The sequence below is a fragment of the Ochlerotatus camptorhynchus genome, unplaced genomic scaffold (genome assembly GCF_037179485.1).
Source record: "Ochlerotatus camptorhynchus isolate MF236.1 unplaced genomic scaffold, CSIRO-AGI_Acam_v1.1 ptg000370l, whole genome shotgun sequence".
Classification (NCBI taxonomy): domain Eukaryota; kingdom Metazoa; phylum Arthropoda; class Insecta; order Diptera; family Culicidae; genus Ochlerotatus; species Ochlerotatus camptorhynchus.
The window spans coordinates 1,814,168-1,828,296 of NW_027040858.1; the positions used below are offsets into that span (position 1 = coordinate 1,814,168).

General features: G+C 42.8%; 1 protein-coding gene across 1 annotated transcript; it reads right to left on the reverse strand.

Moving 5' to 3' along the window:
* Window positions 1-10,993: 10,993 nt before the first annotated feature.
* LOC135710044 (regucalcin-like) lies at window positions 10,994-12,257 on the reverse strand. The gene is made up of 3 exons (XM_065232495.1): window positions 12,140-12,257; window positions 11,910-12,072; window positions 10,994-11,844 (listed from the first exon to the last, which is right to left on the reverse strand). The coding sequence occupies exons 1-3, from the start codon at window positions 12,212-12,214 to the stop codon at window positions 10,994-10,996; spliced, it is 1,089 nt and encodes a 362-aa protein (XP_065088567.1). The 5' UTR covers window positions 12,215-12,257.
* Between the last annotated feature and the right edge of the window lie 1,872 nt (window positions 12,258-14,129).

Here is a 14,129-nt window from a genome sequence, read left to right on the forward strand (position 1 = left end):
AATTGCTTGTACAGTTTTTATTAATTTAATTTATTTCTGCACATTGAAAAAAATATGTAATTATGCCATAATTCACATTCTGTGATCATGGAGGAAGTAGTAACAAGCATCTGTTTAATCTTTGATTGATATTCTTTCAATTAATCTCTCTAATCATTATTTGAGAGAATTTATCTAGAAATGTTATCGTTGATTATATGATATATGTCTTAAATTAATGTTTGCATTTATTAATAACACCTATATATTATTTACCTCTACTCCACCAAAGGTTTCTCGAAGCAAGATTCGAACTCATGATCCCGGATTGCCAGCCGCTTCTGTTTCCATCTGCTCTATTATTGAATACATATTTTGATCATATGAGAGAAGTATATCAAGCTCATCTTGAGTAACTTCTCTTGCAGTCGAATAATCATTGCCTTATGGTTATATAAACATGCCTATCACTTGTGCTATTTTTAGCAACAAAATTGTGGTTGGTCGAACGTAAACAATCATTTAAGAGTGCTCCAAGCAGCTTTTGAAGCTTCTAACCAAAATAGCAATACAACTACATTCTTGTACAACTCTGAAAGCTATTATTCAACGTTTGATCAACTCAGGTGTTGTATAAGAGCTCCCAATGGTTTGTTTTGATGCGTTTATTCCACATCCCATATGGCTCCTGTCAAACAGTTAAACCGAACGTAAACAATCATTTAAGAGTGCTCCAAGCAGCTTTTGAAGCTTCTAACCAAAATAGCAATACAACTACATTCTTGTACAACTCTGAAAGCTATTATTCAACGTTTGATCAACTCAGGTGTTGTATAAGAGCTCCCAATGGTTTGTTTTGATGCGTTTATTTCACGTTCTATATAGCTCTTGTCAATCAGTTTAACTAAGGTGCTATAAAAGTTATCGTAGGTCTTATAAAGCATATAGGTAAACCGAACGTAAACAATCATTTAAGAGTGCTCCAAGCAGCTTTTGAAGCGTTCAACCAAAAAGGCAATACAACTACATTCTTGTACAACTCTGGAAGCTATTATACAACGTTTGATCAACTCAGGTGTTTTATAAGAGCTCCCAATGGTTTGTTTTGATGCGTTTATTCCACATCCTATATGGCTCCTGTCAAACAGTTTAACCGAACGTAAACAATCATTTAAGAGTGCTCCAAGCAGTTTTTGAAGCTTTTAACCAAAAGGCAATACAGCTACATTCTTGTTCAACTCTGGAAGCTATTATTCAACGTTTGATCAACTCAGGTGTTGTATAAGAGCTCCCAATGGTTTGTTTTGATGCGTTTATTCCACATCCCATATGGCTCCTGTCAAACAGTTAAACCGAACGTAAACAATCATTTAAGAGTGCTCCAAGCAGCTTTTGAAGCTTCTAACCAAAATAGCAATACAACTACATTCTTGTACAACTCTGGAAGCTATTATTCAACGTTTGATCAACTCAGGTGTTGTATAAGAGCTCCCAATGGTTTGTTTTGATGCGTTTATTCCACATCCTATATGGCTCCTGTCAAACAGTTTAACCGAACGTAAACAATCATTTAAGAGTGCTCCAAGCAGCTTTTGAAGCTTCTAACCAAAATAGCAATACAACTACATTCTTGTACAACTCTGGAAGCTATTATTCAACGTTTGATCAACTCAGGTGTTGTATAAGAGCTCCCAATGGTTTGTTTTGATGCGTTTATTCCACATCCTATATGGCTCCTGTCAAACAGTTTAACCGAACGTAAACAATCATTTAAGAGTGCTCCAAGCAGCTTTTGAAGCTTCTAACCAAAATAGCAATACAACTACATTCTTGTACAACTCTGGAAGCTATTATTCAACGTTTTTTCAACTCAGGTGTTGTATAAGAGCTCCTAATGGTTTGTTTTGATCCGTTTATTCCACATCCCATATGGCTCCTGTCAAACAGTTTAACCGAACGTAAACAATCATTTAAGAGTGCTCCAAGCAGCTTTTGAAGCGTTTAACCAAAAAGGCAATACAACTACATTCTTGTACAACTCTGGAAGCTATTATTCAACGTTTGATCAACTCAGGTGTTGTATAAGACTCCCAATGGTTTGTTTTGATGCGTTTATTAAACGTTCTGTATAGCTCTTGTGAATCAGTTTAACTAAGGTGCTATAAAAGTTATCGTAGGTCTTATAAAACATATAGTTAAACCGAACGTAAACAATCATTTAAGAGTGCTCCAACAGCTTTTAAAACTTTTAATCAAATGGCAATACAACTACATTCTTGTTCAACTCTGGAAGCTATTATTCAACGTTTGATCAACTCAGGTGTTTTATAAGAGCTCTCAATTGTTTGTTGGGAGATTACTATAAGAATCTGAAGGATCGAAGAGGAATTTTCCAAATCGATATCCAAGAAGGATTACCTCGGGTAGGGTTCAAACAAGGATCGAAGAGGAATAAGAGAAGTTGAACAAGGTAGAAAATTTTTACAGGTTGAGCACTGAAAAGTGCTGTTTAAATTTGTTGTAGCTTTAGGTAGTAGTAACACTTCCTTAAGCAAAAAGCAAATAGATCCGCACGGCAAGAGAGCACGATGCGGACTGATTTGTAAGCTTCAATGCTTCTTACATTGGTTAGATGATTTCCGGATGAAGCAGAAATGTGGTTTAACAAATAATCCACAACATGTCCCGTAGTCACATTTGTCGGAAAATCTTCTTTGTTAAGCTTGGCATCGTATGGATCAACAAAACCCAACACTTGAATTTTTTCGACATACCTTTTTCGACTGGCGTCCGGCAATAAATTGGCGTAAACAGAAAGTTTTCCGATTTTCTGCATCCTTAAACTTCAACTCAAACACTCAAGCAGCGTTCAAAAAAATATTTCGCTTTAAAGCTTGCTTTGATTTTCATATCTACAAGCACTGCTAAAAACTGACTGGCGGGCGAACAGAAAGTAAACATCAAAGCAGAAGAAAAAATAGCGAGCAAAACAAACCCGGCAAAAATGTCAAACCAAAGTGAGGTTAGCCAGCTCGTGCAGTGTTCTATTTCGTGTTCGATGGGTTGGTTCTGGAGGTGGCTGGGTTCCATTCCCGGTCCGGTCTAGGAATTTTTCGGGTTGGAAAATTTCTCGACTTCCCTGGGCATAGAATATGATTGTACTTGCCACACAATTATACTAATGCAAAAAATGGTACAGGCATCGAAAGCTCTCAATTAATAACTGTGGGAGTGCATCTAGAACACTAAGTTGAGAGCACGCAAAAAGCTAATTGCCAAACGCAATAAGCTTGAAATGCGAGGAAGAAGAAGAAGCGTTGATGGCAAGTCTAATCCGCCTAGCTTCAGCCTTCAGTTGGATGTATGTTTCCGCCATCGTTTCAAAGTTCCATGACATGATGTCGATGTCATTGGCAAAGCCAAGAAACTGGATGGACTTCCTGAAGATCGTGCCACTCATATCTATAACAGCTCTTCTGACGCGAAAGTCCATCAGCTTGCCGTAACCCTCTTCGAGATTCAAAGGGACTCGAAAGTGTCCCCGATACTCGAACAACGCACATCACTCGATCCATCGTCGCCTTGACGAATCGCGTCAGTTTATCCGGAAATCCGTACTCGTGCATAATCTGCCATAGCTGATCTCGATCGATTGTGTCGTATGTGGATTTTAAATCGATGAACAAATGATGTGTGGGCACGTTGTATTCGCAGCATTTCTGCAGAACCTGCCAAATCGCACCCATGAATCCTGCCTCTCTTGCAAATGGTGTTAGGCAGCGGCATAGCATTTGGAACGTACTCAGCAGTGTGATCGCGCGGTAGTTGCAACAATCCAACTTGTCACCCTTTTTGTAGATTGGGCATACGATACCTTCCATCCACTCCTCCGGTAATATCTCCTCCTCCCAAATATTGGCAATTACCCAGTGCAGCGCTCTAGCCAGTGCTTTACCACCGTATTTTAATTACCGACAAACCAACATGAATGACCATACAAATTACAAAGAAATTTCTGATCAAAGCACAAAGCTGACATCTGCCGCCGTGTTCGCGGAAATATTTATCCTTGCCACGAAGACGCGTACAAAATTTATGAGTTGGTTCGAGTCTAATATATATCGAACAAATTATTTTTATCTTGATAAAACATTTCTATGGTTTTGACAGATGGGATCACTGCACATTTGAATTGGCCGTTATGGATTCTCAATCAAGAATTAAGTTTAAGTTTCATGTCGGTTTGTCGGTGTTTTAATAGCTCACTTGGTAGTTGATCTACACCAGTTTCTTTGATGTTCTTCAGCCGACCGATCTCCTCCTCAAGTAGCTGGTAGCCTGTCGTCTTCTGCGCGTGCTCCAAGGGCAGTTGCCGTGCCACCTTCCTTTTTCTGCTGCATCACCGTTGAGGATGACGAGCACCTACAATACGATAATAGCTCTAAGACTAGAAGGTCCCGAAGAAACGTGCTCATGTGCGATGTGATTGCCGTTGCCCAGTTGCGGCGAAATTTGTATGAACTCGAGCTAGAGTTGGAAACGGTCGGAAGGTCAGCAAATTTGTGCACTGCGGAGGAGAGTATATTGTGGCACCGTCGTCTGGGACATGCTAGTCAGCAAGCCAAGGATACGCTGGTGAGGCATGATATGGTTACAGGTGTCGAACCAAAACCAAAACGTGTTGGTTTCTGCGACACTTGCGTTCTTGGGAAGCAGTGCAGAAAACCATTGGATGGCACACGAGAGCGAGCAACTCGACCGTTGGAGAGGGTGCACTCTGATGTGTGTGGGCCAATTGATCCCCAGCCTGGGACGGTTCGAGGTACTTTGTGCTATCTATCCGATCAAGAAGAAGTCGAAAGTATTCGAGCGCTTCAAGGAATATGAGGCGACCCATTTCGAGAGAAAAATAAGCAAGCTGACCGTGGACCAAGGTCGGGAGTACTGTTCAAACGAACAACGAAAGTATTACAAGAGAAAAGGAATCCAGTTGCAGCCGACGGTTGCCTACTCTCCGCAACAAAACGGTGTGGCAGAACGCTTCAACCGGACATTGGTCGAGAAGGTGAGGACGATACTGATCGATTCCAATATACCGAAAAACTTTTGGTCGGAAGCGGCACTAACAGGTACGTACTTGCTAAATCGTAGCCCAACTAGCGCACTCGAGCGATACGTGACTCCTGCCGAATGCTGGTTGAAAGCGAAGCCAGATTTTGGGAAGCTCCGAACCAGAAGAGGATGAAACTGAATAACAAAAGTTGTGAGGCGCTGATGATCGGTTATGCCCCGAACGGATACCGGCTCTGGGATCGGACAACGAAGAAGGTATTCATTGCGCGTGACGTCAAGTTCAACGAAAAGTGTTTCCCGTGTTTAAGCCTGGTACGCAGCTGAAAAGAAAACGGAAAAGTAATTTTTGAGGATTTTTCCCAAAAGAAAATTTGACAGCTATAGTCTGCTAAATTTTGAGATTATAGCGAGATGTCGTCAAATTGTAAAATCAACACTTATTAGTGTTTATGTTGTTTAAATGCATCCAAAACATCAGTTTCGCAATAAACGCCAACATTACCTAACGGAATAATTGATCAGACCATTATTCCGCAAGGAAAGTGAAATTGCATTCAGAATGCGCCACCTTCATGTCGATCACGATACTAATGTAATCGATCTTTCCTTTACCGATTTCTTTTGAACTGCGTACTGGGTCAAGAAATGCTGAGGAAAAGTAATTTCTTTTGCATTCCGTGTCCTATCCGGTAGCACATAAAAACGTCATTACTTTTCAGCTGCGTACCAGGCTTTAGAAGGGGAAGATGAAGATGATGATGCTGTGAACGTGCTAGAATCCGATTTGGAATCTGACTCCGAGGAAGAATTCTACGGCGTAAGCAGTGGAAGCGAATCCAGCGATACACCATCCGGTGTTGAAAATCCTGGCGCGCTCCCTTCGCATCAAAGAAGTGTAGACTGTAAGGAGTCAATCACGAGGCGCAGCGAACGGGAGCGCAAGCTCCCAGGTAAGTTCCTGGATTACTTTACTGGCTTTAGAGGAACGTCTGCTGGTAGTATTTCTCCTTTCACAGAACCACCGAGTGCGTATGACGAAATTCATGGTCACGGCGATCGTGAGTCCTGGCTGGAAGCAGTCAAGGACGAGCTGGCTTCCCTGAAATCCAACGAAGTATGGAAGTTGGGGAAGCGTCCGGTGTCATCCAAACCACTGAGGTCCAAGTGGGTTTTCCGTGTGAAGCAGGATGAACATGGCAACGCTATCAAGTGCAAGGCTCGGTTGGTCGTCAAGGGTTATCTGCAAAAGCCTGGGATGGACTACCAGGAAACATAAGCTCCGGTTGCGAAGTTAACCACCATTCGAACGGTGCTGGCTGTCGGCCTACAACGGCGCTGTTTCTTCCACAAGATGGACGTGATTAAAGGCGCCGGTGGTGTAGTGGCAAGCGTGATTACCTCTCACCCCAGCAGGCCTGGGTTCAATCCCAGTCGACGCCGCCGGGATGTTCTGAGGCATAACATCTCTGATCACGCCTTCCTTCGGATGGGAAGTAAAGCCGTTGGTCCCCGGTTCATGAGTTGATGGGTCGATAGGTAGGGTCCAGGTGTGGGAGCTGCCTTCCTGGCACGTCGGTAGCATTGGTGCTCAGCACGGAAAACAAGATCGACGGAAAAAACAAACCAAAAGGAAAAAAAGCTGGAGGGTGGTGTACAAGACACAACCGCATTGTTGACGTAGGACTACGAATTTTTTTACGGTTCGGACGTTTTAGAAGATGTCGCGCAGTAGGAGAATGCATACGATGAGGGTTTCTCAGTTAATGAAAGTGAAACGGAAAAAGTTTAACCCACCGATAAGATAGAACATAATTTATTTCCCTAACAAATTATTTGATTTTTGAATCATTTTGATGTATTTAGTGACAAATTGAATGGGTGAATCATGGGTTACTCTATATATATTCTATTCTAACTCTTGAAATGAACTTGGTGGCCCTGAAAAGGGCCGTTTTGTTACGTTGGTGAAAGTTGTAACCTCCGAAACCGTGAGTGCGTCCCTGTCGCTTCAGAGCGTAGACGACATCCATGGCCGTGACGGTTTTGCGCTTAGCGTGTTCAGTGTAGGTGACGGCATCACGCATATTTTCTAGGAACACCTTCAGCACATCTCGGGTTTCCTCGAAGATCAGACCGGAGACGCTTGATACAACCACGTCGAGCCAGACCCAAGATTACAACTCTAGAGAGCAGCGGCGCCCGTGTTGTAGTGGTAAGCGTCCCAGCAGGCCTGGGTTCGATCCCAGTCAACGCTGCCGTGATGTGTAGTGAGCATTTCTCACCTCATTTTTACAACGCAAAAACAAATACAGTTTACTACTAGCATTAAAATCTACTTTATTTTACATATCTATAACAAGCTTACACTCTATTATATCTACTGCTTCAAAACGAACTATGTTCCGTTAACTGTGTGCAAAGTTATTGGCATATGAGCAGTTCGTGACCAAAACTGTGTATGCCAAGCATAGGTGTGGGTAGCATAGGTGCATGGAAAACAAATCCAAGGAAAAAAACAGCATTTTGTGTGGTTGTTGGGGGCGTGTGGTTCTGAATTGGCAACAAAATGTTCCGCAATTGTATCCTCCCTATTCGAACACACCCGAAGTTCGTAGGTGAATGTCACTTCGACTTGTTTCATCTAGGAACCATTCTCTGATGACTGTGTTGGGGAAGCAGCACATGCATGTACGTAATTGGTGGATTTGTTGGTTATTTAGAAGCTTTTGGACAATGCTTGACATTTACCACTTTTTCAATAGTTTCAATTTGAAAATCAACAGTCAAGAGCATTGCTGTCAATGCGTAGAAATGTTTCTGATCGATTGGTGATAAAATAATTGAAATTGGTCCAGGGGCAGCTAAGTTATTAACGTTCAAAATCTTTCATAATTTCATTTTTCGCTTTTCATAAATTATACCCCCATCTTCCCGAAAGACGTAGTCCTACGTCAAAAAAAAAAGATGGACGTGAAAACGGCTTTTCTTCATGGCGAGTTGCGTGAGGAAATATATATGAAAGTCCCCGATGGCGTACAAGCTCTCTCTGGAATGGTGTGCCGTTTGCAGAAATTGTTGTACGGGCTAAAGCAGTCTCCCCGCAGTCTCCCCGCCTACTGCCTGTGCACATGGTACAGCGAGGACGGCAAAAATGCAGTGTTTATCGTGCTGTACATACGTCGATGATTCATTGATAGTAGGCAAGAATCTGAAGACGAACCAGGCGCTGAGGAAACGACTATCTCATGTTTTCGAGATGACGGATTGCGGTATGTTAAAGCATTTCCTAGGGATTAGGATCAACTACGATCGCAACGCCGGAAACATGCAATTGTCGCAGGCAGTAAACATCACCATTCTCCTGGCGAAGTTTGGCATGGCTGATTGCAATCCGTCAAGGACACCTATGGAAAAAGGATTGAAACTTGTTGTAAATGAAGGACAGAAAACTGCAGAACCTTACCGTGAGCTGCTTGGAAGCCTCATGTATGTTATGATGTCCACCCGTCCTGACATATGTTACCCGGTTGGCTATTTGGGCCGATTTCAACAGCAACCCAGCCAACAACATTGGATTGCACTGAAGCGTATAGTGCGTTACCTGCGAGGCTCGAAGAATTTTATGCTGGAGCTGAAGAGGAACGAGCAAGCCAAACCACTCGCCCGTTACGCAGATGCGGATTGGGCCGGTGACACTACCGACCGGAAATCGGTAAGCGGTTACTTGTTCCAGGTGTACGGAAACACCGTTTCATGGTCCAGTAAGAAGCAGACTACTGTGGCCACATAATCGAGCGAGGCGGAATATGTGGCATTGAGTGCTGCAGCGGCTGAAACTACATATCTGGCTTACAGGACTATTAGGCGATCTTGGCTTGAAGACTGTCGAACCTGTTCCTATTTTCTAGGACAACCGAGGATGCATCGGAATGGCGAAAAACCTCGAGTGCAAACGGGCCAAGCACATTGACATTAAAAATCACTTTGTGCGAGACCACATTGCTGCTGGAAGTCTGACTGTGGAAGTCATTCCGACTTTGGATCAACTAGCAGACAGATGCTGGTCGATTTGAAGCCCTAAGAAGGAAGATTGGACTAGACGATCGAGAGGGGTTGAAACCGCAGCAAGCGGTTTTTTATTTGAATCGATCGCGTTGGCACCTGCTGTGTGTGTGTGTGTGTACAATCTAACCCCCACTGTCCGGCAGTGTTATTATGGAAGAAAACTGCTTTTTATTACCCTTCAATTAAAGCAGGTTTAGTCCGGGAGTTAGAAGGTGTTAGCTCTATTGCAGCTCCAGTGACCCATTTCAGAATGCCTGGTAATTCACGACCACTCCGAGGTCACTTTTACTTACAATAAGCCCCGCATGTTCACTCTACCTTTATCAAATGGATAATGGTATCATAAACACACTTCCAGATTCAAAAAATATTATTTCCAAATCTGGCACGTATATAGTTTTGAAATTTGTTTAACTGTAATAAAACGATTTTAATGGACATTTCTTACCAATTTTGTTTCGAATACCTCTTGATTCATCTGCTGGCAGCACTTACTGGACCTTACCGGCGACCAACTCGTCTGCCCGCAAAAGCAACAACGCCTAAATCTCAAAGCTCTCCGGACGTCCCCTCGAAATTGCAATCGAGATATGTATAAGAACAATCTTCAACTGGAACGAACTCACCAAATCAAACGGCAAAAAAAAGGGAACTCGTTGAGCAATTTTGTGATACGGAATTTTCACTGAACATAAACCGCGAATTTACGAACTTCACCACTCCCAACTGCGAAACACGTTCAGAAGCACTTTTGGTACACTTTCGATCAATTTCTTTCGAACACACAAACAAAAGTTTCAAGCAGCGAGCCAACATCAACACCGATTGTGCCGAACTCTTTCACGCACCTTGCAGCGCGTAAATAAACTGAAATAATCCGGGAGAAAATCAAATAACGCAGATTGCGACATTTCTTCTGATGCTTGCAAACATGTTGAATCACGTTATCTTTCTCTATTCTAAAACTTCCCGGAAAGCGAGAAAACTACCAATCACACACGTATAAACGTCCGGGAGGCAGAGCGCCAGCGCTAATCCGGCAAATGCAGCCGAAAACTATGAACGTGAACGCACCACAAAACAGAGAACAAAAAACCAATCGATCGCGTTGGCACCTGCTGGGTGAAAATTCTATTAGTCGTTAGTCGTTAATAATCACTAGACGCGAACGGTCACTTTTTAATTCGTTCTAATAAACTTTTTAGGTTACGTTTAATTCCACGTGTTAGTTTTTTTTTTCTGTGTTCCGGAAGACCGAAGTCCTTTTAGTATTTCACGTTTTTATTTTTATTTAGAATTCTCAACATTTTTTAAATACAGTACGATAGAAATTGTAATGTCATACGACAGAACAGGTTGACAAATCTTCAACCGACTGTTTTAACGATGATTTTTAAACCGCTGATTTCAATTCGTCGGGTCCAGTTTACAAATCAACGTACAATCCTGGGGGTAAATCGATGTGGGGCCTTGTTTATTTGTTGAAGAGAGGCCAATGGTTGCAATCAAATCTATATAGCCACATAGCCGGCACGCTTTCTGCTTGCTACGAATAAAAGTTAAGAGATGACTGTCAATCACTGGATGAAAAGAAGGCTTGACGGAAAATATTTTTCACACATTATTACCAGCGAACCGGGAAAACCAGAAAATAATTGGGAATTTTAAAAGTAGCCGGGGAAAAACCGGAAGTTCAATCGGAGACCTACTAAAATTTATAAACTTTTGCATATGGTCGTCGCACAGAGGAGTAACTAGGGCACAAACCTGGCCAAAATATTTACTGCGTTTTTGAGAGATGTTAGGCATGGAAACAATGTAAAAAAATATTATTATTGAAATTAGTTCATTGCCCTACATTTCATATTTAATAGGCCTAATTACATTGTACAACATCTAAGAAATTGTCTTCATCCTCTAGAATCATCTTATGCATCGGACTACCCCTCACATTCAACCCTTTCACCTTGAACAATACTCCTGAGGCGGGTGGTCTGCTCGGAACCGTTCCTGGTTGCAGTTGACTGTCAACAAAATCCGATCTCGATGTGGTTACAAACAACTCGTCCAGCTTTGGTCCTCCAAATGCCACCGAGGTGACCTGTGTGGCAGGAATCCATATTTCCTGCTCAATTCTTCTATCGGTCGCGTTAATCTTGAACACTCGAGAGCCGTACCACGTGGCTACAAACAAGTTTCCCGCCTCATCGCTTGTCATACCGTCGGGGAAGAACCTAGGAATTCTCCCATTCACTAGAAAACTGAACAAAATCTGTTCATGGCACAAATCCCCGCTCGGTGCGATGTCATACTGTTTCACATTCCACGCCATGGAATCTATGAAATACATCTTTCCCAGCTTCTCATTCCACGTCAGCCCGTTGGAGATTCCGACGTGATTTCGCTGAACGTAAAAACCTCCGCCGACCCGTCCATCAAATCGGTAGAATTTGCCTTCTTTGGGTCCGAAAAGGTTCAATCCCAGTGATTCGCGAAGCATGGTTCCAATATACAGCCGTCCGTGTGAGTCCACCTTCCCATCGTTGAACCGTACATTACTTTCCGACTGACCCAAATCGGCAACGAACTTTACGAAGGTGGCCTTTTTCGAAAATCCATCCCACTGAACCAGACTCAGCTTGTTGTCCGTTCCCAGTACGAAGTGGTCCGGATTTTCCTGGATAAGAATGATAACCGAAATGGTCGTAAAGTTGGTAGGGGTGCCATCTGATGCAGGTACAAGCAAAACAAGTGATTTAAAATATTCTATTTGATCTAATAAAATATCTTACCTATTGTGGCTCGGTAGGTCTGATTTTTAGCGTAGTCATAACGAAGGATGGCCACCTCATAAATATCCACGTAGAATAAACATTGTCTGTCGATGTCCCAGACGGGACCTTCTCCCAGCGTGGAAAGGGGGCTCGGAAGCTGCTCAACGTAGTACGAATGGGTCTGTGGGTGTATATGACAGTAATCGATTTAGGAACTTCACAAGTGTGTTAGGAGCTTAGGATCTTACGTTACTGGCCAATGTTAAAAAACACGATATTGACAGCAAACGTTGGTTCAGATTTAGTGATATTTGAAGAAACATCTATAAAACTCCTTGAACAGGTACTAGGTACCGATGTGAATGCTTCGCAGCTACTGCTATTCTGCCACTCCTGACGAAACATGTCTTGTTTGAAAAGCATATACTTATTGGTGGGTAGTGATGTTTGTTTTTTCAACACAAACGCTACCTTCCTTAGGTAAAAGAAAACAGATTAGAGCTCGTTATCCAGGGACGGTTTTTTCATTGTTCGATAATTCGGCCATTCCATAACAAAACGATGTACAGTGCTTTCCCGATTCTGCAGTCCGCAAATCGCACCGTATGCTCCATAATTTGTGCGACGTAGAGGCAGTCTTAACATAAGGTTGTTACGAAGCGGTCGGGGTTGAACATTCAGGTCAATTTGCCTTAGGATAGCCTCGCAATCTGTCCTTCCACGGTTAGGGCTCTGCTTGCGTCTCTTCTAGTTCGGAGAAGTTCTAGGTCTATACGTTGACAACGGCTTTCGTAACTGGGTAATCGTAACGGATCATTCCAAGGCAATCTACGCAACGCAAAACGAAGAAAGTGACGTTGAACAGATTCAATTCTCTCGGCACCGTTGCTGTAGTTTGGGTTCCAAACCGCTGAACAATACTCAAGCGTCGATCGAACAAGCGAACAATAGAGAGATTTTAGACAGTAGATATCAGTGAAGTTTTTAGCTATGTTTGTGCGTGCGATACTTCGTAAATCTTCTCAATGCTGCTCTCTTGATTGACTTCAACCTACGAGGCTCTCTCGTCAGGCAGGGAGGGTGAGACACTTTGTGGTGAGTTCTTTTCGGGACGTGTCTGTTAATGACATATGCCAAGACATGTGAAAAGGATTGCGCTGCAGCCTCAACGTCATCAAGGATGTTCTCCCATACCATGCTAGACAATACATCTATGATACTACGGTGGCCAGCTTCACGGAAGTCATAAGAAACCGTAGCAGGATAATCGTCGAAATCACGCACGAGTTTGTTCTCAACAGTGACAATCAGAGGAGAGTGATGTGGAACTAGCTTAGTTAGTGCACAAGGAGCCGAGGAAGTTAATGGAGCCCTGTCCTGTGTGCTCGCGAAGCAGAGGTCCAAACTACGATCATTTTCGTTAACTACATGGTTAATTTGAGAAAGCATTGCTGCGCTGTAATTGTCGAGAAGGCTAATAGCACCTGCGTGAAATGTAGAGCTATCAGGATCTGGATACAGGAATCCGCTATGCGATGGACTCCACGAAAGGCCTGGCAGATTGAAGTCACAAAAAATTAATATCTCATCAACTGGAGTGGCACTTTCGATAACTGTGAAAACTGACCAACAGTGAGTATCGATGAGTTCATTGTCCCGGACTCGATCAGGTCGAATGTACGGGGCGCATAGAAATAGTGTGCGATCACCCAAATTGATGGCTGTCCAAACCTGCTCCACATAGTTTCATGAACCGTTCTCGATGGCCTTTGCCTCCAACCCGCCACGGACAGCTACAAGGACACCTCCACCAGTAGATTTACGGCTGTTGTTAGGATTCCGATCGCAACGAAAGACCTCGTAGTCAGGACCGAAGACTTGACTGGAAAGCGTTCGATAATCGAGCCACCGACAAACCGACATGAATGACCATAGCAAAAACAATAAAATTTCTGGCCAAAGCACGCTACCAACATATGGCTCCTAGAGTCGGTGTATAATGAGTCACGCCAAGAGTGAAGCCAAGTCTACCTATTGAACTGTCAAACCGGCTACCTATCGTGCAAAGTAAATAAACATTACGATGCTATGAAAGGTCCACGAAAGGTATTGCAATAAAATATAAAATATAATCGAAGAAATGAGCATAAACACGCAGTGAGCGTTAAATTGTCATGGGATACGCTCGGTAATGATTAGTAATGAGAATTTCTACTATTTTTTGTTAAGATAATTTGA